We start from the raw sequence: 27,548 nt of genomic DNA, 5'->3' as shown, positions 1-27,548 counted from the left end.
GAGATTTAAAGAGAGAGAGACAGGAGAATGTGTAGCCTCTTGAATTTGAATATATTTTCAAAAAGAGATAATTGGTGTTTCACCAAAATAAATACTCTCATCCCTCCTTCTTTAGGAATAACATTCTGTTTTTGCATAATACACATGTAGCATTCTTTTGACGTTTGTGAATTTTTTGAAAGGTCATGGAATCTGGTTGAGCAGATACGAAAACATACACTTTTTTAATATCCCCGAGCCTGATGGACGTACTATATCACCAGTGTTAGCAGGATTTTATATGTTTTGGACCATGATCATTTTGTTACAGGTAATTTCTATCAAGCTTATCATAGAATTTTAAGATCTTTGCTACTTACCCAGTTATATTTGGTTTTCATCCTTTCTTTAACATATTTTAAAGTTTTTAAAATTGTACGGTTCTTCTTAGGTCCTGATTCCCATTTCTCTCTATGTTTCCATTGAAATTGTGAAGCTTGGGCAAATATATTTCATTCAAAGTGATGTGGATTTCTACAGTGAGAAAATGGATTCTACTGTTCAGTGCCGAGCCCTGAATATCACCGAGGATCTTGGACAGATTCAGTACCTATTTTCCGATAAGACAGGAACTCTCACTGAGAATAAGATGGTTTTTCGAAGATGTAGTGTGGCAGGATTTGATTATTGCCATGAAGAAAATGGTGAGTTCTGAGTTTCTACAGAAACCGACCTTAACATTGGTCTCTTTTTTTGTATCCCCTTAAATGCCTGATAATTCTGGCAAAGAAGTGCTATATTTAAGCATTGAGTAATTAATTCAACCACATCAGCTTTATGCTTCACTGTTGTCCCTTCAAAAGTTAGTAGGCAAAAGTCAAGGAGTCTACTGCCATGGTTTCTTTAAAAGTAAAATAAATTACCAGTGAAAGTAGAAGGAAGGGATTTGGGGAGTGATGGTGATAATGCACTTACAGATCCTTTCGAGAATCTGATGAAACTGTGGACCATCTCTCTGAAATATATTTCGAAAATAATTCTAAAAAGACTACAGGCTTCTTCTAGCCCACCATTTGGCCCCTAGATATTCACTGATGCTTGCTTAAGAACCCCTAGTTTAAGAATAAGTAAGATTCTTACTGAACTTCTGATTCTAAGGAAGTAAATTTGTAAGTTCCACATTTTCTTTAAAGTGAATCTTATTAATTTTGTTATTTATAGAAGTGCTCCTGTAGAGATAATTCAGAGAAGCATACAAAACAAATTAAAAGCCCTACTCTCTACAGGTTAACCACCATTAGCAATCTGGTTAATATATAACCATCCATTTCCTTATGCATATTTCTCTATATGTGAGCATACATATTTACAATTTTTTTCTTTTATGAGTTAGAACATGTTGTATTACTATTTTACAATTTGTTCTTTTATTCAACAATATCTGGATTTTTTTCTAAGTCATTTCATAACTTAACATTAAGAGCATAGTCTTTCACTGTATGTAGTCAAGCTTAATTTGCTATGTTTAGTGGTAGCCACACAGTTTGCTAATATAAAAATACTGGCAGTTAACATCACTTATTCATTCAACAAATATTTTGTGAACTCCTAAGATTGTGGCATGAGTCCCTGATCTCATGTAGCTTAGAGTTAACAGCAAGGAAATACATAATCAAGATTAAAAATTATGATAGATAAATAAAAGAAAATTCAGCATGCAGTATGCATCTTTGTACATATATGTTTGTGAAGTTGTTTTTATAAGATACATTTTCCACTAAAATATCATGCTAATTTACATTCTCTCAACCCAGAAAACTACTGCCTGTTTTTCACACCCAGCCATAATGGGCTGAAGTTGCACTTTTTAATCTGTGTGATTTTTATAGACACAATTGGACCTTCATTGTCTTAATATGTCTGTGATTAGTGATGAAGTGTTTAACTTTTGATATGTTTATTGGCCATTTGAATTTCCTTGGTAAATTGATTGTGTTCTTTTCCTGTTTTTCAAATGGGTTTTTCTTGTTCTTAGTAATGTGGAGGAGAGTTTTCTCTATTAAGGGCAGGGTTGATGTTCAAGTCTATGCATTAGTATAGGTTGTTTGTGGCCAGTGTCTGTTTTCACTTGTGCACTGGTTTTGAACCAGTTGTTAAATAATTTGAATATCAACCCTGATGTTATATTATACTTTTATATGTGGCAAACATGAGAGTACTTCAAAAAGTTGGTGGAAAAAATAGAATTAAAAGGATAATACAAATCTTTCCATGAACATTTTTTCTTTTTTCTTTTTTTTTGGTGGCTGGCCGGTATGGGGATCCAAACCTTTGACCTTGGAGTTGTAACATTGTGCTCTAACCAACTGAGCTAACAGGCCAACCTCTCCAAAAACTTTTTGACTTCTCGTATTTTCCTGGTTCATCATTTATCACTGTATTAGTTTTCTACTGCTGCATAAAAAATCACCACAAACTTACTGGCTTAAAACAATACAAATATGCTGCCTCATGGTTTTTGTGAGTTAGGAACTGGGGTACGGGATAGATTCCTCATCTGCTCAGGGTCTCCCACCAGGCTGAAAAATCTAGGTGTCAGCTAGGACTGTGATCTTATCTTCTTAGCTCACTGGTATTTGGCAGAATTCAGTGTCTTGAGTTGTAGGATTGAGGTCCCATTTTCTTGCTGGCTGTCATCCTGGGACTATTTGCAGCTCCTAGAGGTTGCCCACCAGTTCCTGCCATATACCTTCTCCACCACATAAGTTTCCTTCTTCAAGGCCAGCAACAGAATCTCTCTTTGAATCTCTCTAACTTCAGGGAATTCCTAGCTCCTTGTTCAAGGACTAACTTGGGATAATCTTCTTTTAGATTTACTCAGTGTCAACTGTTAGGCACTTGATTACAGCTGCAAAATCCCACCTTCGCCATATAGCATAATTTAATCACAGAATTAAATCCATCATATTCACAAGGTGTATATACCAGGGGGCAAGAATCTTGGGTATCATCTTAGAATTCTGCTTACCACAGTCTATAAACTTCGCTTTGGGTGTCTCTTCTCATCGGAAAATTTTATATTTTTATTAAAGAAATTTGTCAGTTATTGTGAATATTATTGTAAATATTCATAATATTGTGAATATTATTGTAAATATTCACAATATTATGAATATTATAATTTCTGCCAGTAGTGTCAAGCATAGACATCCCACCTTTCCCCAAATTGTTAAAAAATATTATATTATATTTTCTCCTAGGTACATGTATTTTTAAGCCTGCTTTTGTTAGCTATGAGTGTGAAGGATAAAATATTAAGCATTAATCACATAATCACTGTATACATGTAAAAAATAGCTAGTCATACTGGATATGATGACATTTTGCATTATGTTTTATCTTCTATTCTAGTATTTTTACTACAGAAGCAATATTATAGAAAATTGAGATAAGCCAAAAGAGAAATATTTAAAAGTCATCAATAACCCCCATCAAACAGAGTCAATCACTGTTAGCATTTTAGTGCATTTCTTAATCTTTTTTATGTACATATTAATGTATATGTTTTTTAAACAAAAATGGCATCACAGTGTGCTTTTACCTTTACAGCTGTTTTTCTTAAGACTTCATTATGACTACCTGTCCATTCTCTCCTTGTTCTTCTAATGGTTACATTTTAGTGCACCGTAAGAATTTCCATTATTTATGTAACTAATTCTCCATTAATTTTTAAGCGGTCAACAGTCATTTGCTGTGATAAATAATGCTATATATAGCTAAACTTCTATAGCTCATTTGTTAGGGAGTTTCAGGAAATGTCTTTCAGTAGTAATGTTTCATAAAATACACAGTGGGAAGCACAGCATTGTTTTTTGTATTTATAGCACTTAGGAAATTTTATATTTTCAACATACACAAAAACTAATACTAGTCCTCTCCTACCCTAGTCCCTGAACATATGCATTCTTACTCAAGTGAGTGCTTCTCTTCTATACCCTCTTATGCAGAGAAGATACCAAGAGACTGGGTATCAAATGCTGTCCTGATTGCACTATAATTGATAAGATACCTGTTTGAGAACCACCGAGTATTGAGCTACCTCTAGAAGGTGCTGACTTTGCTATGAAAAGTACTCTACATAGACACATCCAGAGCTTCTGATCTCTTTTATGCAGTGGTTTAAAAACAAGTGCATGTGTACACACACACACACACACACGTGAAGATGGGGGTAATGGTAGGGACCAGTTCTCTCCAGAACTTAATTCTGAAAGCTGTTATTTTCACTGTAATGAAAAGTATTCAACAGTATATCTGTGTTTTAATGGCCAGTCCTTCAGGGTTTCTAGCAAAAATGTTTCCTAGGAGATAATTACCGTAGAGAATATTGCTGCTTGGAAATAACCCCTTACACATATGCAATTGAACTAAACACATCTGACAACACCATTATTTGTTTTAAAACCTTGCAACTTAGAAGTGTGGTCCATGTACAAGCAGCATCAGCAACACCTGGGTAATATTAGAAATGCAGAACCTCAGGCCCGTCTTCAGAGACTCAATTAAAATCTGCATTTTTAACAGTATCACCAGGTGATTAATATGCATATTAATTTTTTTTTTTAAAAACCACCCCTTTAGAAGATTGCTGAAAGAGAATGCCTTTTTTAAAAATAAACTTTTTATTTTAGAATACTTTTAGATTTATATGAAAGTTACAAAAAGTATTATAGAGGGTTCCAGTATAGCCTCACACCCAGTTTCCTCTGTTGTTAACATCTCACATTAGTAATATGATACATTTGTGATAAGTAATGAACCAATATGGATACATCGTTAGTAACTGAAATCCACACTTTATTCAGATTTCCTTGTTTTTTACCTAATGTCCTTTTTCTGTCCCAGGATCATATCCAGAATACCATCTAACGGTCATCATTTATGCTTTTCTAGACTTGGCAGTTTCTCAGACTTTCCATTTGTTTTTTTGATGAACTTAACAGTTTCGAGGGTCATTATTCTGGGGTTTTGTAGAATGTCCCTCAGTTTGGGCTGTCTGGAGAGTGCCTTTGTGCTGCACAATCTGTGAATCTGATGTACATGGAGGCAACACAGTACTTTCCAAGAACCAGGATTTTGGAATCTGGCGTTCTGGGTCTGAATTCCATTTTCACTACTTGCAAGCTGTGTGACCCTGAGCAAGTTGTCTAATTTCTCTATGCCTCAATAAAAAGGATTGATGGTAGTATCTACCTCACTGGGTGGTTTAGAGGATGAGAGAAGAAAATTCATGTAAAGGCACTTAGAACAGAGCACAGCACAGAATAAGTTCTAAGTATTAGCTGCTGTTATTGTTGTCATTGTAATTATTGTTGTTAAAATAAAAAGTAGGCCTATCTTTTAAGGAGCTCATGGTCCAGTGTGGGGGACAGACATGAAAACATAAAATTACCATGTTAATTGTCACAGGATTAAAGTTGGTGTTCTTGTTCCATATTGTTTTGACTTTCAGGCAGTCTATTTGGGAGGTGGATTTTGCACAGGTTAAAGTTTGGGGTCTTGAATGCAGATATTGGACATTCTTGGAATGCTGGAAATGTATGAAGAACTAGTTTAGAATGAAAAGCTTGTGTATCAGGGACACATGGATGATACTGTTGGAGGAAGCTAAGCTGAGCATGCTGTTTACAAGCAGGTGAAAGTTGGGAAACTGGAAATGTTTGGGGAATTAGTTCATAGTGAAAGGATTGATGGAGGACATCTGGTTGATACAGCTGAAGGAAGCATCTGAGTGCATGTTTACCCTTGTGTCAGGCCTTTTGGAGAGCACGTTGAAAAGTATGATAAACTTTGTTCCATACTCTCATGCCCACTTCTCCCAGATATCAAGTAGTGCAGGTAATCGGCCGTTTACAGGTTACTGGGTGTTTGAGGAAGGGAATAGAAAATGAAGACAGATTAGGGATTAAACAAGGAAGAAAAATAAGTACTTTGGTATCTAACCCAGTACCTACCTTCAGAAACAGAAAGATTACAGACTTTGTATATTTTCTCTTACGGGTCAGAAGGCAAGAATTCCTACCCCACTTTGAGGCATTCATGGAACTAATTAAGCCTACAAAAAGTAAATATTAAACATCTTCATCATCATTTGGATAAATTTTGTTTACCAGTATGATAATACACCTTTGCTTCTCATACCCAGTTTTCATAAAGTTTTCACTGAGCCTGGAACTATAGCTCCAGTAGCTTTGTTTTCTGAATCACATTGTAACTTTACTGGTCTATTTACTTCTCATAGCTTGCCACATAACGATTAAAGGTTGAGTTACTCCATGTCTTCTTCATTCCACTCCTGCAGTTCTACTTATTGAGTAAGTTTGCCCTACAGTAATAGCTGAACTTCCTGCCATTATATTAATTATACAGTTGCATGATGACTGATTTCCCTATTGAAAAGTTAGGAAAAGCTAAGAGAAGTTGCACAATCCTAAAGTATAGCTTTCATGTTCATATATGTTTTGAAGACTTCTATTTATTTTTAAAATGGTATCACATCATCAGTAAGTTTCTTGAGCTACTCAAGGATTTATCAATTTCAGCACTATTGAGATTTTGGGTTGATTACTCTTTGTTGTGGGGGACTGTACTGTGCATTGTAAAATGCTTAGAAGTATCTTCAGCCACCAAACACCAGTAGCATCCCTCCCCCAAAAGTGTCTACAGCCATTGCCAAAAGTTTTCTGGGATACAAATTCACCCCCTACCGAAATCCACTGAGGTAACCTATTACATACAAGTCAGTGCTAAGGAGCTATGATGTATTGGATACACATACTGGTTTGGAATCAAGACCTAAATTCAAATCTCAGCTGTACCACTGTAGAGCTCATCTGCGCCACTTTCCTGAGGTGGGGAAAATTGCTTAAGTTTATTTCTTTATTTCTAAAATGGGGGTATTAATAGTATCTACTCAGGTATTGTTTAATGATTAAATGAGACAAATGCCTAGTACATAATGACATTCAGCACATGGGAGCTATAAATGCCCAGTGAGTGGTATGGATGAGAGCCCATGCAGTTACAGAGGTCTTCATTGAGGAGCTGGCATTTGAACCAAGCCTTTAAAGATGTTCTGGATTTCTTGTGCAGTATATGCATGTATTGAAACAACATACCGTACTCCACAATTATGTACAAGAATATGTTAAAATATTTTCAATAAAATAAAATAAATGCTCAGGATTTATGTAAGAAGAAAGGACAAGAATGGATATTCCAAGCAAAGGCATAGGTGAGAATGGGGGGAGGGGGGTAGAGGTCAGAATCTTTGGGACACAGTAAGTGGACTGGTTTTTTAAACTGAAAGGTCATACAGGGGGGCATTCTGTATTATTTAGGCAAAGAATAGAATGAGACTTGTAGAACTGAAAAGGACGTAAGTCACTGAATCCAAATTGTTCATTGTGAAATGTTTCATTCTGAAAACAGAGGCCCAGAAAGAGCAAGTGATTTGCTGAAAGCCACTTAGTCTTTAGAAGAGTTGTTACTAGAATCTAGGATCACTACATACCCTGTTAGTTTTTCTCTCCTTGCCCTTAAGAAATACAGACAAAAACTATTATAATCAATAGAATGTGAAAACATTCTTCACTTTATAAGATAACTTGCCCAAAGCCATACTTTATTCAGTAGCTATACTTGGGCTGAATAGAGACAGCTAGTAATCCAACAAGCATATATTTATCTGGATTCCAGATACTGGATACAATGTTGAACAAAACAGACAAGGCCCCTGCTCTCACAGAGCTTCTACTGGAGAAAATAGTCACAAATAAATTAATTTTAAAATCGAGAAAAATATTAAATAGTGGCAAGTGCTTTGCAGAGAAATAAAATAGATTGGTATATAGGATGACTGGATGGCTTCTTTGGATTAGATGTATTGGCAAAACCTCTCTAAGTGGAACAATAGAGCCTGGATCTCACTGGCAGAATATTGAAGTTCAGGGGCAAAAGCCTTCTAGTCAGAGGGGCAGCTAGTATAATGCCCTGAAGGTAGAGTGAGCTTGTCAATTTTCAAAGTAAACAAAGACAATGAGTCTGAATTTAGTGGGAATGTGGAAGAAAGAGGGGCAAGAAAGCTAGAGAGGTCAGCAGGGGTCAGATCATTTTGAGTTATGTAAGCCAGGATAAGGAGTCTAGATTTTATTCGAAGTGAATTGCAAAGCTACTGGAGAGTTTTATGCAGGAAGTGATCTGATCCGCTTTATCTTTTAGGAAGATCACTCTAGCTACTATTTGAGGAATGGATTGCAGAGGGGCAAGGAGATTAGTTATGAAGTTATTGCACTGGTCCAGTTAAGAGATAATGGTGGTTTGGACTAAGGTATGGAGATGGAGAGAAGTCGAGATATGTGGGATATATTTTGCATGTGTTTGCCAGGTGTTAGTGATACTTTAAATGTGGGGGGTGGAGAAGAAGAAAGGGATTAAGGAGAATTCTAGGGTTTGGTCTTAAGTAACTAGCCAGATAGTTAGGTGCCATTTACAAAGATGGGGAAGACCAAAGAAAGAGCATGTTTCGTGAGGAAGAGGGAAAGAGTTCTGTTTTGATCATGTTAAATCAAAGTAACTATTATTTCTTTATTTAACAAGTATTTATTGAGTACCTGTCAGCCACTTCTTTGGACTCTGAGAATATCATACTAACAAAACACAAAATTCTGTGCCCTTTTGGAGTTTATATTTTACTGATAATTCATAAAATAAAAATAAATAAGATGTATAGTGTGTAGATAGTGGTAGGATCTATAATAAACAGTGTGGTCAGATCTGGGAAGTCTTCTGGTGAGGGAGTGAGCCACATTGACATCTGCTGGAAAAGCCTCGTAGACATCCAAGTGGAGAAATCAAGTGGAGAGGTGGATACATGAGTCTGGATTTCAATGAGAGGTGAAAGTTGAGGGTATAAGCTTGGAGATCATGGGCACATAGATTATATTTCAAAGAACTGGCCAGATGAGATCACTCAGGAACAGTGTGTAAGTGGAGAAGGGAAAGAGCACCTGCAGCTCTCCCGTATTTGTGGACTGAGAAGAAGAGACAGCAGGAGAAACTAAGAAGGGGCAGCCATTGAAATAGGAAAAATAGTAAGAGTGGTGTCAGAGAAACAAAAAGAGCCATTTCAAGAAGGAAAGAATGGTCAACTCTGTTGGGTATTACTAAGGGTTCAAGTAAGGTAAGGACAGATGTGGTCACTGGATTTGGCAGCCTGGAGCTCATTGGTGTCTTTGACAATACCAGTGTTAGTGGAGAGATTGAGAAAGTTATGAAAGTAGTTGAAGAGCAATTGATGTAAGTGAAAGGGGGAAGAACTGTAAGGGCAGTCCTTGAGGAGTCCACAGGGGTGGGATCCAGGTCACAAGTGGAGGGTGGGGCATTTGAAACAAGAAGCTACACTTTGCCGATAGCAGTGTGAAGAAAGAAACTTTGGGTACAGATACAGGTAGGTTGGTGGATTTGGTGATGGAAAAAGAAGGGAGTTTCTATCTGATAGCTTCCACTTTTCTCAAGGAGATATGTGGTAAGTTCATTAACTAAGGTTATAGTGGGCAGGCAGGGTTTGGAGGCCAAGTTTGAGAGGAGAGGAGACAGTGTGAAATAGCTTTTAAGTAACTGCCTGATGTATTTGACTTGCAAGAGGTTCTTCTCAGATGATGACCCAGTGTGATTTTTATCCCTCAGCAAAGAGGTTAGAGTCCTATCAGGAAGCTGTCTCTGAAGATGAAGATTTTATAGACACTCTCAATGGCTCCCTCAGCAGTACGGCAAAACCGAGATCCCACAGCTGCAGGACCGTTCACAATGGGCCTTTGGGAAGAAATCATCTTGCTGGGAGTTCTTCTGCTCCAGGAAGTGGAGAAGGAGCCAGTGAAGTGCCTCATTCCAGACAGGCTGCCTTCAGTAGCCCCATCGTAAGTTGTAGACAACTGGTACCCAAGGGAAGATGGTAGGGAATTGAAGAGAAGTCATGTTTATGGGATCAGGAGGACTTCCCAAGCTGCTGACCTGTGAAGCACCTTAGTTTATTTTAGGTTCTTTTTATAAGCCAGTAAAAATAACATATTATACTGATTAAGCCAGTTATGTCTGGTACAAAGCTATTTATAGAACACTGTCTGTTGCCATGGCATTTGAAGGTTCATGGCTAACTACTTATCAGCAAAATAAGAGCATAAATTCCTCCTTTACAAAGTTCTCAGGGTCCTGGGTTCATTTGAAGGTCAGACCTCAAGGGGAGGGAGAAGGGGGCAACAGGCAAACAGAAAGCCAGCCTTTGCTGGTGTAATTCCAGAATAACAAGGACTCTGTCAGCTTGTTATTTAGTGCCTTACAGTAAATACGAGCAGGTGACTAGAATCCTACTCATCCACAGTGTATGATGAAAGTACAGCCTTGTAATTACGACAGAGCCACACACTGTTTCTTCTCTACCTGAGGAGAGACCATTAATTGCAGTTCAGTGTGATTGCCATGTGTAATTAGAATTGTAAACAAATAATATCACAACCTCCTAATTTTTGAAATAATTCAATGTTGAGAGGCATTTCTGAAAAACTGTAGTATTTCTGGTCAGGGTTGATCATGTCTGAGCCTGGAGAAGACTGCCTTGGTTTGAGAATCATGGCTCCCTCTCAGAACCCACAAGCTTACCAAAGTTATTGCATAGACAGTTAAGTTTGTCTAATCAATAGGGAAATTCACAGGTCTTTTGGTGCCCTTGAAGGCCTTTTTATTGCTCTGTAACTTTTCCCCAGATTCAACCAAGCCGGTGTCCTCTTCCCCATTTCTAGCCCCCAGAAAGGCAGTTTTCTAATATTTCCATGAGCAGGTGACTAGAATCCTACTCATCCACAGTGTATGATGAAAGTACAGCCTTGTAATTATGACAGAGCCACACACTGTTTCTTATCTACCTGAGGAGAGACCATTAATTGCAGTTCAGTGTGATTGCCACGCGTAATTAGAAGTGTAAACAAATAATATCACAACCTCCTAATTTTTGAAATAATTCAATGTTGAGAGGCATTTCTGAAAAAATGTAGTATTTCTGGTCAGGGTTGATCATGTCTGAGCCTGGAGAAGACTGCCTTGGTTTGAGAATCATGGCTCTCTCTCAGAACCCACAAGCTTACCAAAGTTATTGCATAGACAGGTAAGTTTGTCTAATCAATAGGGAAATTCACAGGTCTTTTGGTGCCCTTGAAGGCCTTTTTATTGCTCTGTAATTTTTCCCCAGATTCCACCAAGCCGGTGTCCTCTTCCCCATTTCTAGCCCCCAGAAAGGCAGTTTTCTAATATTTCCATTTCAGAGCTCAACAGGATATGTTTTTAAGTCCCAGTGGTAAGTGTCGGGAACTAACTGGTCACACCCATTAACAAACCCATTTTACTGCAGGAAAAATAGAGGCCCATTAGGAGATGAGAAACAGGAAAGATGCTGGTATGGAAGAATTAGAAATCAAAAGTTTTGTGAGGTGTCAGGAACTAACTGGTCACACCCATTAACAAACCCATTTTACTGCAGGAAAAATAGAGGCCCGTTAGGAGATGAGAAACAGGAAAGATGCTGGTATGGAAGAATTAGAAATCAAAAGTTTTGTGAAAATTACTTCTATAAAAGTTCGACTTCCTTCTCTGCCTTTCACATTGCATTAACTCTTCTATTTTACCAATTTGAGGATTCCCCAACCATGAGACCAGTAGTACCTATAAAATAGGGGACATTCAAAAAATAAATCAGCTTTAGAGAACCCTTGTGTTTCTACACTGAATTTATCATATAATTTTCACAGTACACACATGTCATGAGTAGACCCCAGGAGTTCATTTGTCCTGGGAAGGCCTCAAAGGGAATCTCCTGGCTCATTTCAAAGTTGCCAACAAATCTGCAGTTGCAGCAACTGGAGTCATCATTTTAGTCCATCTCATTTCTGTGACACTAAGGATATAAAACCTGTTTTGTTATATCTTTGCCATATGTCAAATCTATTCCACACATCTAGACTGAATTTTTCTGTAACTTGCAAAAAAATAAATAAATAAGGAAGGAATGCACACAGTCCCTTCTCTGCACTTGTTCTAAGGCTATGTCAGAAATAGATATATGTATTCTTCTATTTTACCTTTTTACCTATCCCTCTACTGAACTTACACATTTTCTACCTACCTGAAAGTGAGCACATGTTGGTTCTTGTTTCAACAGAAGTAGCATGGTATTGGCAACCAGGCGGGTCTGTGCCACACCCTCCTCAGTTTCCTGATCAAGCCTCCCCCTCTTAGAATGAATGATTATTTTATAGTTTTAAGTCTTTGTGCCTTTATCTGTGCCATTTTCCCTGTCTAAAATATATTCTCCCTTCATATCCTACTTCTATCCACTAAATCTGATGAAATATTTATTTCTTTAAGAACTACCTTTGGTATCACCTTTGCTGAAGACTTCGCAGATTCTCTTTTCTCAGTTTCCAAGCTCTGTTTGTACATTCTGTCCCTCCCTTGGTCTGTATTTCATTGGCCTTATTTCTGCCTCTTAACAGTTGACTATTAGCTCCTTGAGAGCAAGGATTTATTCATTTTGAATCCTCAATATCTAGGACAATCCCTGGCACGTCCATTCTTAATAATGTATTTTTGAAGGTTGTTGAGTGATGCTGCTGTTTAACAGGCTCAATCTTTTCATTCAGTCCATTTTGTTTTCACGTGCCCTGTACTCTAACACCGTGTTCCATTCTGATTATATGGATGCTCTGGGGGTGGTGTTATTTGTTATGTGTGTTGTAAATCCACACCCCTAAAATATAGGATAAAGAGGTCATAATCTTCCTCACACTATAAGATCATCTGTTACTCTTGGTCTGGGCAGGTTGATTTTATCCTTTTTGGAAAGTAAAGATTATTTTGAGAAAACTGTGTAATGTCTGACCTAAAAAAATGAGCATCTGTAAAAGTTTTGAATGTGACTTTAAAAGTTATTTGTGGAGCCCAGGTTAAGAACACCAGCTTGAGGGAACAGTGAGAGCTGTGATGTCTAGAAGTGGAAGGTTGTAAGGTGGTACCCTTCCTGGCAAGCAGGTTGAGAGCCAGAAAGCAAGGATCCTAGGCAGGTTGTTGGCAAAGATGTGCCAACCTTTGGAAGTTAGAACGTCATTAAGGCTTGAGAGTCTTGGGTTCATATTACCTATTTTAGAAATAGAAACCTTTACTTTGTAAGCCAATGTGTTTATGCTTCTCTAGTCCTCTAAAGCTTTTCATTCAGCAAGGATGCTGCTGTTCATTCTACCTGGAATGCTGTCCTCTTAGGTCTTTGTAGGGCTGTATTCTGTCACTGAGGTCTTGGCTCAGATGTCACCTCAGTGAAGCCTTCCTTGCTACCCAATCCCAAGTACATTCCATCCTTCCCCCCTAGTCTTTCTCTGTCTCAATCTAGAAGCATCGTATTTATTTGTGTATGGGATAGTTTGGGGCCTGCTGTCTCCCCCAAGTAGACAGTGAGTTCCATGCAAGCCAGGATCCTGTCCTATGCATCCCTCTTTCCTTGACGGGTGTCTGGCACCATAAATCAACAATAAATATTTATGAGATGAATAAATTCATTAATGGATTAGTAGACAATAAGGCATAAAACTGGACACTGGTATATAAAATGAATGCGACATGGCCCCAGCCTTCAGTTTTTTCTAGGTAGAGGAGGCAGACATATACATAAATAATTGTAGTCCTGTATTAAAGATGTGGTAATAATTGTTAGTCCAAAGTATAATGAGGGCATAATGAAGGGAGTGGCTAACTCTAAGGGAGTGAGAAGTGATCAAGAAAGGCTTCACAAAGGAGCTAAAACTTGAGTTAGGATTAAACTAGTGGGTAGAGGTTCACAGAGTAGAAAAGGAAGGGAAGGCATTTGGGGCAGACAGCCCATGGTGCCTGCAAACACTCAACCACAGGGCCATGGGAGAACATGGTGTGGAGGAGGAATTGTCAGTGGGTGGTTACTGGCCTATGCCTTTTTCCTTGAGGTCTGTGCTATTTTGGAACTGGAGGGGGCCAACAGGAGCATTTGTGTCCACACTTAAGCCAAAGTTGCAGAGGTAGAAAGATGAGCCCCTAAAACTAGACTGGGGTGGCAGCATTAAAGAAATAAAAACCTTGGGTCCAGGTGGAACTAGGGGAGGAGTAGAAAGCAGTATTAGAGCTGCTTGTCACCTTTATCTCCCATCTGGAGAGTCTTGGTTCATTATTAAACCGTGGGCATTTTTGATTTTGCATTAATAATTAAAGTGGGTTCCTGCCACTCTCAGTTTTAAAACAGATTTAACATGTAAATTGCCTTAAAGCCATCCAAGAGCTTCAGCAAATACTATTAGAGTGCAAAAGGAATGTTGGCAAGTGTTTGCTTAGTTTGGATGTAAGGGAGGGAAAAAAAGACAAGGAAAAAATGTGAATGTGAAATCTGCAGCCTAGTAGGAAAGCATAGAATGAATTGTGGGGGTAAATCTAAAATTTGGAATAATCATATGCCATACAAGGCTAAGATGAAGATATTACATTCCCACTATGGCTTTGTTTTGTTTACATTATGGAAAACATTCTCTATTGTGCTTCGTATTCTGTGCTCTAATTAGGAGTATAAATTTTCTCTGAATTAAAAAAAAAAAGTCTATTCAAGGACCAGTGGGAGATTATATGTGTTTATTTCACAACAAGGAACATCCTTTTGGTCTGTTTGTTTCTCCACTTCTTTTCTTTTCTTTTATTTTCTGTCCTTTTTTGAGACCAGCCGCACCGCGCTCAGCCAGTGAGTGCTGTGAACACACCAGCCATTCCTATATAGGATCCGAACCCGCGTCGGGAGCGCTGCTGCGCTCCCAGCGCCACACTCTCCCGAGTGTGCCATGGGCTCGGCCCTCTCCACCTCTTTTCTTATGAAATAAGATCAGCAAGTGTTTGATGTAATGTACAACAATAAATTTTTATTGCTTATCCCTGTGCCAGGTACTGAGTTAGGGATCCAAAGATCAATGTGATATGGTCCTTACTTTAAAGAAGCTTCCATACTCTCATGGAGAGAACTATATATACATGGAATCATGTAAGCAAGATAGTGTTAGCCTGGTTCTCAAGTTAATAGGCATTCAGAGAAGGCAGAAGCTGCCCATCACCAAAAAAAGAACAAAAGATAATTTTGTAATACAGTGTCTCAGTGAGGAAGATTTGGATCTTGGGAACAACATTTATGGGTATATTCAAATATATAAGAATTGCATGTGATAACTTTTATACTTTCTCTTCAATTCAGTGACTATGTCAGACACTAGAGATTATCTTATTTTACTGAAGCCAACTAAAGTGGAAAAATGCTCCATGCCTGCAGCTTCATTTTGATGTGGATCTTTCCTTAAATCTTTTTCTGTGCTCTTCTTTTATGTATATTGTTTTATGGTGTTTTCAGGGTCTTCTGTGCTCCCAAGTTTCTAGATTTTTCCCACTTTCTTTTGGCAATACTTATCGGCACACTATTGCTGATCAGAGCCCCGTCCACACACACAGACACACGCACACACATCTGCGCCCCCACAGCTTTGACCATCTTCAGTACTACTTTTATTTTCATGGTCATACCATAGGCTTTCAGTCATGCAGACCCCTAATTCCTCGAGTGACATATCAGATTGACTTACATCAATAGTATCTTGGTCCATTCAATTCTCTATAACAAAAATAAACTGGGTGGCTTATAAGCAACAGAAATTTTTTTTCATAGATCTGGAAGTCAGGAAGTCAAAGTTCAAGGAGCCAGCAAATTCAGTGTCTGGTGAGGACCTGCTTCCTGGTTCACAGAAATCACACTTCTCACTGTGTCCTCACATGGCGGAAGACCTCAACAAACTCCCTTGGGCCTATTTTGTAAGGGCACTAATTCCATTCATATGGGCTCTGCTCTCATCACCTAGTCACCTCCCAAAAGGTCCCACTTCCTAATACCATCACCTTGGAGGTTAGGATTTCAACATGAGTTCTGGAGAAACACAAATATTCAGACCAACAACCAAATAGTATTTGTCACAAATGCAGAAGTTACAAACCTTTTATTAGTCTTACATTGACTTCAGAATGTAGTAGGATTCTCATATTCTGAAACCAATTGTTAGTCGATGTTGAGATCATTAGTACAATGAAATCACTATTAGCCTCTAAGACTTCTCTCCCACATGTTTCTGTAAAACAAACATCTCTAAAAACTAGAATTTGGGAAGCATGAATATACTAGCCTTTTCTTGGAGATTCCTAATAACTATTAAACTCTGAGATGTGCTGCAATAAAGAAACTTGTTTAATTTTATATTCCTTAAACTTATTTCAATATGGAACTCTTTGTTTTTTGTTTATTATGTATTAACATTATGAGAAGGATGCCTTTAGAAATATTGCCCCAATCTATGGAGTCTCACAAGCAATAGACAGCAATGTAATCATAGACCTTGGTAAAATACCATGCAACAAATTTCCCAGGCATCCCTTGGTTGACTGAACATTGAGTATGAAAGAAGTCTCTCCAAGTTTGCCACTCTCTTCTACTAACTTTGGCAAGGACGTCCTTGAGGCCAGGTTGTTCCCTGACTAGCTGAGGCCTACCACAAGTACCAGGTCAATGTTACTATGTATTTCAGACTCATGAGGGAATGTGGCTATCTTATTAACAAACAGCCATCAGATTATGAGTGGCTATAAACTCTGTCAAACTGTAACAAGATTCAAATTTTGCTAGGTCAAATATCACCAGATAATAGATTTAGACAAATTTCAGAATGCTTTGTGACAGCAGATAAATTGGACCTTTTAGAACCATTGTTAGCCTGGTGAGTGTATCATTTGAGAAGGCAAGAAGGAAAAGGAACATTAAATTACTTGGGTTCCTGTTACACTAGTCTCATCTCAGGCATTATCTCATTTACTTTGCACAGCCACCCTGGGAGGTAAGTGTTATTTTTACCATTATAGGGAAAAGGAGAATGAAGCTCAAAGCATTAAGTAAGTTTCCTGAGGTCACCAGTGAGTATGCAATGGAGCTAACACCTGAACCCAAACCATGCAATTTCCAGCCCATGCTCTTTTCTTATTAAACCTACACAATCTCTCACCAAACTCCTAAGCAGAAATACAGGCCATGATCTTCTGAGTCCAATATCACACATCTCCATATTTGGCTCTTATCTCTGAATCACCTTTCCTGCAGTCAGTGTGCTTTGTAAGCCAACTGTTCAGGATTCTTCTGGAATACAATGGTGCTTTTGTAACACCTTAATTCTGTGTAGATGGTTCTTCTTTTGACTCAGCTGAAAGTTTTCTAAAGTAATTGACTATATGTTACTGGATTATAATCAGATTTCTACTGCAACATGCTTTTGTTAAAACCAGTACTGTATTAAATAAGCATAAGAAGCATTGTGTTAAACAAAATGGAGTGCCCCCCGCAATAACATAACTTAGAGTAAATCTGTGCTATGAATCATTAAGAGGGCATAGTTGCCAAATATATTTGGTGATCAGAAATCTCTTGGAAGAACTCTTATTGGTATCTTATAGGATATTACTGGGAAATGCTGATTAAATCTCCTAGCCTGCTCATAGTAATTTTTAGTTTGGAGAGTTGTTTTTTTTACAATAATAATGATTTAAGCCATAAAATATGTTTTTAAAATTAACATGGTTTAAGTAAGGCCCTCATTTTAAAAAGAGTTGGTACTCATCAATTGCTGTTGAATGAATCTATGGCCAAGGTAGAATTTTAGGCACCATAAAATATATATCTGACACTCTGTATTTCAAAATGGGAAAACACTCATTCAACTAGATCTTGGTGGAAGAGATTGTTCCTATCTCCTATTTAGTTTAAGTTAATAGTCCAGGTAGTGTCTATTAATAATGTGCATTCTGCATTTTCTACTTATTTTCATCTTTTATTTTCCTAGTCTCACTAACCATTATACAATATACATCAAATTTTTTTTAGAAAAATAAAGTTTACCTTCTCATGCTTCATTTAGGTCCTGGTTATAAAAGCTACCCCTCATGTTGATCGAAAACTCTAATTTTTGGACACTTATTATAACAACTCTTTGTCTTATTGGATCCTTAGGAAACAGATGTGGTACCAGACACCAGGCTTTTGAACAAATTCAGTAAGATTATGCCTCAGCTCTTTACTCCACTAGATGAGACCATCCAAAATCCACGACTGGAGATTTTGTACATCATTGACTTCTTTATTGCATTGGCAATTTGCAACACAGTAGTGGTTTCTGCTCCTAACCAGCCACGACAAAAGGTAAATCTCTGATGCAAATAAGATCACCTTCCAGAAGAGAACTTTGGGTTTAAATGTATGTGTACTGGTCTTGATATATGGATAATGATAATAAATAATAATAGCAGCTATTATATATATAAATATATATAAATATATATATATAGCTGCTATATATATAAATATATATAGCAGCTATATATATATAAAACATCAGCATTTATTCTGTCCTACGCACTTACCATGGTCTGATTTATCAGTATTAATGTATTTAATCTTTCCAACAACACTGTAAGTTAGATACTATTACTCTACTATTCCCCATTTTATATATGAGGTTGAGTAATTTGCCAGAGGCACAGAACTGGTTTTGGGGGAAGGTGGGATTTAAACCTAGGAAGTATGACTCAATTCTACTATACAGTTTTCCTCTAGTAGGACAGCTGATAAGAGCAGTTCATTTTGCCTTAGCTTTCATACCAGATTGAAGCTTTCTTTGAGACTTTCGAGACTTCCAACATCATGTGCACTACATCAAGCAAAATATGAAGTAACAGATTATCATGTTTAATGACAGTACCTTTTCCATGTACCAGTTGGGACAGTTCTAACTCAGTCTAAAATCCAATACGTCAATCCAATAATATACCAAGGTTCTACAGTTCCTACAAAAGTTGGATTTTTAAAGTCTATTTGTAGTTCAGAATTCATGGAAAATTCATTTTCAATTAAAAAGAAAAACTAGTTTTAGAGTCTGGTGATTCACCACCTGCTATACTGGCTTCCTTGGGTATAACTATCCCTTTTACACACATCCACTTAAACTACAATTTGTAGTACAACACAATTAAATTTTAATTTTCCATTAGATAATCTTTGGCAACTTCAGAGGTGGTCAACTTTAACATAAAATTAATTTACTTCCAGTTAAGCAGCATTTGATCAGAAACTACTATTACAAGGTTAAAGTTGCTCTTTGAAAAGTGATTATGTGGTTAGAGAATAAATCACTGGATGTTCTTTTTTTCCCCTACATAACAATTTTTCTTCATCCATCTATTTCCAAAATAGGCATCTTCTGATGTTTCTGTTTAAGAAATATTATTGCCTTATTCCTAAAGAATAGAATATATTACTGCTTGAAAGAAAATCTCAGTAGGCATGTAGGAGCCTAATCTTCATGGTATTGCAAGGTAATGGTAAAAGACAGTGAATATAGGAGCTAATCAGAATTCATGTGGAATACAGAAACCTCATCTGTTGATTGGGTTTCACTCTTTATTTCTCACTGGTAAATCTGAAAATCAACCAGCATGAGACTCTCAAATTATTATGAAATTAGTAATTTTTAGGAGAAAACTTTTTAATTCTCTGGGCATTTCTAAATGAGAAAATTTTAGGATCCAGTTAATTGGTCTTCCATGATAAGTATTACGTTCTAAGTTTAATCAGTGGTAAAAGTTAAGATCTGGAGGAAATCAGGATGCAAATAATAAAAAGTTTTATAAATATAGAAATTCAAATTCAAATTATGATGCTGGTGACTCTTCTTCCTTAAGCTACTTTGTTTGCTGGCCTGTCAAAGTAACACCTTTTATAGAATCTGGAAAATATGAGAGAAAAAAATACATTTTGTTAAGCTTTTGATTTACTTTCTCGTGGTGTTTTTACCAAGTGTAGTATTACTAATTTGTTCTTATATTTTTCATACTATTTTCATAGCTTTTCCAATATTGCACCATAGACTTTACAAACCTTATTTTTAAATATTGTATAACATTCCAGGATGTTTCTGTTTTGCTGTTATTGAGTACTTAATTTGCTTATAATGCACACAATTTAGATAATGGACTTTCTATATTTCAAGTTACTTCTTTAGGAAAAATTGCTATAAGTATGCCCACTGCTAGCAATATTAGCATTTTATGTCTTTTGCTATCAGTTATCAAATTTTTCCTAAATGACTGAAGAAATTTGTGTCGTTAACATTTGCACATCATTTTCATTGTGGCTACTTTTATTTTTATTAATGATTTCCATATCAGTTGTAAGTACGAAGCAGGCTGCTAGTCATTTGAGGGAGTGATAACTCTTTTCATATCTAATTTTTTCCCAGTTTGAGTTCAAAGTTGTTACAAACTGCTTTTGACCATATTATTGAGACCTTCCTAAATTGTCTTTCCTAGATCAGACTCTCTTCGCTGAGTGGAATTCCCATTAAGTCCTTAGAGGAGATTAGAAACCTCTTCCAGAGACTGTCTGTCCGTAGATCGAGTTCACCATCCCTTGCCAGTGGAAAAGAGCCATCTGCTGGAGTTCCAAATGCCTTTGTGAGGACTCTCTCTCTCTTTAGTCGAGTGAAACTGGCTTCACCTGTTGAGAAAGAGATCTCCCAGATGAGTGAGAGCCCGCTGGGCTCCAGTAACTCAACTTGCCATGCAGACATAGAGAAACAAAGCGGTGATGCAGGCTTTGCAAATGGCAAGGTGGAATCCCGCCCTGGACAACCCTTGGTCTCCAACCTGTGTTATGAGGCTGAGAGCCCAGATGAAGCGGCCTTAGTGTACGCCGCCAGGGCCTACCAATGCACTTTACAGTCCCGGACACCAGAGCAGATCATGGTGGACTTCGCTGCTCTGGGACCATTAACATTTCAACTCCTGCACATCCTGCCCTTCGACTCAGTAAGAAAAAGAATGTCCGTTGTTGTCCGGCACCCCCTTTCCAATCAAGTGGTGGTGTATACGAAGGGTGCTGATTCTGTAATCATGGAGCTGCTCTCAGTGGCTTCCCCAGGTAGGTTCATACAGAGCTGAGATGATAGTGGTGTGAAGGACTCGGAGATTAAAGGGTCACACTCCATGGTTTTATGAAGGCAAAGAAGGAGATATTTAGGGATTCATCATATTTGGTGACGTAGGTGAAAGTTGACTGGGATTTGGTGGAAAAGCAAATAAGTTTGGGGGCTACACAGATCTGGGTTTAAATCTGGACTCTGTCATTAGCTATGTCTTGACAAAGTTACCTAAATAACTTGTCTTCAATAAAATGAATATTATAGTACCTCCTTTATAGGTTCCTGAGAGGCTTAATGACAAACTCTGTGCCTTGGCCAAGTGCCTTGCAAATGATGAGTGCTCAGTAAGTGACAGCCAGCCGTATTATGGTTATTGTTGTTATTGTCATTGGTGGTTTGGGAGCAGTGTTTATTTTAAGTTTTTGGTACTTTCCTCTGCCCAAGGGGAAAGGAACGAGGGAAAGATTTGTTCTAAGGAGTTGCTTTTATAAATGCACGTTTGAGATTCAAAACTAGAAGGCCTTTTGTTTATTGTGGATTAGACTATCATTGTTTTTAAAAATATGTCTGTAATCGGGCAGACTGGCAGGCACACTGGTGTTTTGTTCATTATTTCAGAGGGAGCAAGTCTGGAAAAGCAACAGGTGATAATAAGAGAGAAAACCCAGAAACACTTGGACGACTATGCCAAACGAGGCTTACGCACTTTATGTATAGCAAAGAAGGTGAGACTGCTCAGCATATCCCATCTTTTTGCTTCTTTCCCTTGTTTAACCACCATTTACTGAAAACTAGCATGTATCAAACCCTGATCCAGCAATGGGGAAAGTCCTTGGACACTTGAGTCTCTTTTCACATCTTCTCTATTGGAGTTTGTTCTCAAAATGTTTTGCCCGAAGGGTGCCTAAAAGTTATGTTCTTAAAGTTTTCGCATGTTTCAATACATCTGTGAATGCCTTTGTATGTAAACGGTAGTTTGACTCTGAACAGAAATCCCTGGATCCTACTTTCTTTCCCCAAGGACTTTATAAATATTGCTCCTCTGTCTTATAGCATTAAATGTGCTTTGAAAAGAATGAGGCCAGAGACCAGCCTTAATATTCCCCTTATAAGTTCTTCTGGTATTTTTTCTTCTGTGCCCACAAGCCTTTATCCAGGTAAATTTACTAGATATTTATCTCAGAATTAATTATTCTCTACTGAGAATAACCTTGAGACATAGTGTGTCCTTTCTAAATAAAAATCTAAATAATAAGTAAGAAGAGAGAGCTCCAAAAAATGATTTGAGAGATGTTATTACCAGAACCTCTCATTTCTTACTCAAATTCTAGTTCTTGGAAGCTGTGTTGGGAAAAGTGGGATCTGCTGCAGCCCCTAAGGAACTCAGTCACCCACCTGCATGAGGATCAAAAGCCTCCTTCACACACAGTTGTAGGAAAAAGAATGGAGAGTTCAAGTTGAAACCTACTCTCTGCCTTTTCAGTTGATGAGCCTGCCCCTGATGAAAATGCAACTCAGCAGATGTCAGATTCTCCCAGATCAAACGACCTTGTGGACAAGAATAAGTGGATAGAGAAAGCAGCTGCCCCCTCCATCTACCCCTCTTTATAAGAGCTAAAATGCAGTTTTCTCCCTCTGTGGTAACTAAAGACAAAGGAAAATATGTCACTGATTCCTTCTCCAGGAATTCCACTTAATCTTTGTTGGGAATAAGACTTTCTTGCTTCCCCTATGTGGCCCCTCTCTTTTTACCTTTGTAAATAATTAACCACATAAAGTAACCATTAAAAGATATTAAAGGTGTGCTGCTGGCTCCAGAATCTCTCAATCTGAAGAGTCCTGACAACACTTTCTCAACTGCACCATTAGAATCCTGCTGGAGCTGACTACCAAGAGGAGACCTCTCCTAACTTCATGTTCCTTGGTTTAATTACAGAGATTAACCCACTATTACCACAGACGGTGCCTAGACTTTCCTAGAGATACTGAGCTCCATCCATCATCAATGTTATACTAGCCTGATCACAGTTTGGGAAGCTCATGACCAGATTTTGTGAGGATATGGACCTAGCTTGACTGTGCCCTGGTGGAGAAGTACCTAAAACAAGTTGACGGCTTGATATTTTGCCAAGATCAGTCTTGGTAGGATCCTGCAAGATCATATGGCCTGGCTCATAGCTCTTTTTTCCCTGTTCCCCTAGGTCATGAGTGACACTGAATATGCTGAGTGGCTGAGGAATCATTTTTTAGCTGAAACCAGCATTGACAACAGAGAAGAATTACTTCTTGAATCTGCCATGAGGTTGGAGAACAAACTAACATTACTCGGTAGGTAGATTATGTTGTATTGCCTGAGTGGAGACTTGAAAAACACCGGAGGTCTCTAAGTAAGTTATTCACCAGTGCCTTTTTTCCCACTTTGACCTAGTAAACATATGGGGTCTGCTTTCGCTGTCCAGTCGCATCTCTACCCAGTTTCCAATCCTGTCCATTCTGTTTTCTACTGCAGTGAGCTAGACTTCATTTGTGGTGAGATCAGGGCGGTCCTCCTTAAGGAGATCATTTAAAACCCCAACATTTAACATAGAGTACAAAGCCAAATAAATATCCTGGTACAAGAGAAGAAAGCTAAAGTTTCTTGCCAGGCATTGGATAATGTACTTAATATGTGTTCTTTTTTAACCTTACAACCAACCTCCGCCTTATTTAGAGGAAATTTGGGGCACAGAGCAGTTCAATGACTTGTTCAAGGTCACATGATAGGAACAGACAGAGTTAATAACTAACTAACCACACATGAAATTCAGGTCTACCTGACTCCAGGGTCCATGCTCTTTATTCTGCATCTGCAATTGGACTAATGAAATTTATTTCTCTTCTCCTACTTCCCCATTTCAACTAAAGTTTGCACAACTGACTCCTCTTGTCTCAGGTTGAGCTGCAGTTTGGAATCATCTGGAGAGCTTTAAAAAATACTGGTGCCTGCATCCTATCCACAGAGATTTGGATTCAGTTAGTCTGGCATGTGGCCTGGGCATAGTAATTTTTAAAAACTCCCTAAGTAATTCTAAGAGGCAGTCATGTGTGAGAACCACTGCCTTAGAGTCTGGAGATCTAGATTCCAGTGCTAAGTCCTAACACACCGAGGGACCAGCATGTGAGCTCCATTCCTCTATTTAGGAGAAAAACAACGATCCAACTTGGTATCTAGCAAATAGAGTAATAATGCCTACTCCCAAGTAATTTCTCTGTGACAGTGTATGTAGTATAAATCCACATTTCCTCATCTGCGGTTCCAAAATCAAAAATGCTCTCTGGGTTTAGTGCCAAAACTCACTTAGGAACAAAATCAGACCTGATTTAATGTAAGACTATTCATAGTCTTTATTGTCCTAATTAGTGTGAACATTTGAAAGTTTTCCTGTAAATATTAATGTGCTTGATTACTATTACAAAATATGGCATATGCACCATGTTACCTTTTTAAAATCTTACAAAATTTGAATTCCAAAACATACCTGTCCCCAACTGTTTCACAAAAGGCAATTGTGGACTTATAGTATGAAAGAGCATTGCAAATAGGTGTTATATTTTATTGGCAAGAATATTCTTTAAAGCTTGCCCTCACTCTTGGGAGTGTCACAGAATTATAAAATTGTAGAGCAAGGTTACAGAAATAATTGAATGGAACCTCTTTGATTTACAGATAAGAAAGCCAAAAAAGAGAACAGTCACTTTTATAAACTCATTGATCTCTGAGGCTTTCCTTCCAGAGTATTACTTTGTCTGTGATTTTGGTCTGGGTCTTCACACCTCCTTTGGATCTCTGCAAGCTACTGGAGTAATCTGTTCAGTTCAGGATTGAGTTGGCTAACAGATATGATTCAATTATGGAGTAGGTGAGATTCAGCTGGCTTTGGTTTCTTACAAGCCCTGTTGCACTTTGGTTATATTTTAGGCGCCACTGGCATTGAAGACCGTCTGCAGGAGGGAGTCCCTGAGTCTATAGAAGCCCTTCACAAAGCCGGCATCAAGATCTGGATGCTGACAGGGGACAAGCAGGAGACAGCTGTCAACATAGCTTATGCATGCAAACTCCTGGAGCCAGATGACAAGCTCTTTATCCTCAATACCCAAAGTAAAGTACGTATAATGAGATCAAACCAATCCTTTCTTTTTTTTTCAGACAGTGAAGCATTCAGAATTTGATGTATATAGAGAGAAAGAATAACCAGCTAGCTTTTTGATAATTATTTATTCTATCCAGTGACCTAACTTATGCTTGGGAGGGTACTATAATTCTTCTAAAGGCTTGGAAAATCATAATGATTCAGAGGAATTATTGCTGAATAAAGGCAGTAGAAAAAGTTCCTTTTTATTTTTTTATTTGCTTTTTTTCCTCTTCACTCTGTATTATCAGGGATTTGACAAGACTTCATCCCAAATGACAAAATATATCAAGTCCTGAGACAGAAATCTACTTCCCTTTCAAGTTGAGGAGAAGTGATAATTTCTATTGGAATCAGGTTAATAAATTCAACTGTGGTATATATACACCATGCAATACTGCTCTGCCATAAAAAAGAATGAAATACTCCCATTTTCAACAACATGGATGAACCTGGAGAAACTTATGTTGAGTGAAATAAGCAAAGCACAGAGGGATAAATACCACACGTGCTCACTCATATGTGGGAGCTAAGAGAGAAAGAAGGAAGGAAAGAAAGACAATAATTGTGCATTGGTCTTGCAGAGGGAGAGAACATTCCTTGGGCTACAAAGTGGAGTGGGAGGAAGAGGGGAAGGGGAGAGAAGTTGGGGATAATTGGGTGGGGGACATGGGGTACAAATGCAATTTCTGGTAATAGATATGCTGCCAGTATGAATCTGGCCCTAACATCATGGGCACGAGGGATGACAATTAGTTTTTTATCCCATGAAATTCATAATAAAATAAATAAATAAAAGGATAAAAAAATTTTATGGTAGTTCTAAAAATAGGCCCTCGGGATAATCGTGCCCTCTAGTGGTAATTCTAAGATAGTGCTCCTGAGAATATGAAAAGTTTGAGAAACTGTTTAAAGGAAGAAGAAAATAATTTTTTTAATTTTTAAAGAAGAGGGAATTTAAGAGGTTTTAGACTCAGCTTATTTTTTTTCCCAATTTTGCCACCTACTAAGCTCTAACACCAACATTCTAGTCAGGTAAATAGGCATTTTATTTTTCTCAGAAGATTTTTGGTGTAGTGACACCCTCCAAGGGTTCTGCATAGGGTTTATTTTGCTTGGAAAACCTTACTCCCTCCTTCCTCTACAGTCAGACTTCACCAGGGGTGTCCATTCTGTTCCAGCAATCTGCCTTCTCTCAAATCTTCTGGAGCTTTTCTCTGGGATCATGTCTTGAGCCTTCATCATAGGCTGTCATGATTGGTTAACATGATAGTCTGTGGTCGGGCCTAACTCAGTACCCCAATAAATCATACATTCTGAGGAAAGAGAGTTTTCCCTATTCAACAGAGTGGTTCTCCTTTACATCTGGCAGTGGCCCAGGAACCCATAATCGCAACCACCTGTCAGCTCCAGGACCAGCAAGGGCTGAGCGCAAGAAAATGCTTGCCATTTTAGTCACTAAAAGGGATGTGTCCTACTTGGCTGGTAAGACTAGGTGTCAAATAATGGGCCTGCCACTGTCCAGATACATGACCTTGGGGAGTTACTTTTTCCTTGTTGTATTGTGAAAATAAGCCTATTTCATAGGGTTGGTATGGGCATTAAATGAGAAAATATAAATTATTTAATGAGATGCCTGGCAGATGAGAGGGGTTCAATAAGCATCAAAAAAGAAATCAAGAGTATTGTTAAGATCTTGTGTTTCTCTGCTAATTCTTTGCCTAGTTGATCTGTCCAATATTGACAGTGGGGTGTTCAGGTCCCCTGCTATTATGGTATTAGTGTCTATTTCCTTCTTTAGGTCTAATAGAGTTTGTTTTATAAATCTGGGTGCTCCAACATTGGGTGCATACATATTTATGATTGTTATGTCTTCTTGATGCATCAGTCCTTTTATCATTATGTAGTGACCCTCATTGTCTCTTTTTATGGTTTTTAGTTTAAAGTCTATTTTGTCTGATATGAGAATAGCTACTCCAGCTCGTTTTTCTTTTCTGTTTGCATGGAAGATCTTTTTCCATCCTTTCACTCTTAATCGATGTGAGTCTTTATGGGTGAGGTGAGTCTCTTGTAGGCAGCATATAGTTGGGTCGATCTTTCTTATCCAGTCAGCCAATCTATGTCTTTTGATTGGTGAATTTAAACCCTTTACATTAAGAGTTGTTATTGAGAGGTGTTGATTTATTCCTAGCATTTTATTTTTTTTTTTGATTGTCTTAGGTGTCATTTGTTCCTA

At 37.9% G+C, this 27,548-nt stretch overlaps 1 protein-coding gene across 1 annotated transcript in view; it reads left to right on the top strand.

Annotated features, from left to right (window-relative positions):
• ATP10D (ATPase, class V, type 10D) overlaps window positions 1-27,548 on the top strand; it is a gene marked incomplete at its 5' end in the record, with an annotated part of 66,294 nt that overhangs the window by 9,541 nt on the left and 29,205 nt on the right. Inside the window, 8 exons of the mRNA XM_008574713.1 lie at window positions 183-310; window positions 431-683; window positions 9,727-9,956; window positions 18,179-18,367; window positions 20,533-21,142; window positions 21,762-21,868; window positions 23,345-23,471; window positions 25,102-25,286. Coding sequence (XP_008572935.1) covers window positions 183-310; window positions 431-683; window positions 9,727-9,956; window positions 18,179-18,367; window positions 20,533-21,142; window positions 21,762-21,868; window positions 23,345-23,471; window positions 25,102-25,286 — 1,829 coding nt within the window. The remainder of the gene's footprint in view (window positions 1-182; window positions 311-430; window positions 684-9,726; window positions 9,957-18,178; window positions 18,368-20,532; window positions 21,143-21,761; window positions 21,869-23,344; window positions 23,472-25,101; window positions 25,287-27,548) is intronic.

Source organism: Galeopterus variegatus, unplaced genomic scaffold (assembly GCF_000696425.1).
Source record: "Galeopterus variegatus unplaced genomic scaffold, G_variegatus-3.0.2 Scaffold1090, whole genome shotgun sequence".
NCBI lineage: Eukaryota > Metazoa > Chordata > Mammalia > Dermoptera > Cynocephalidae > Galeopterus > Galeopterus variegatus.
Note: the sequence above shows the minus strand (reverse complement) of the source record. Positions and strands in the feature narration are given on the sequence as shown.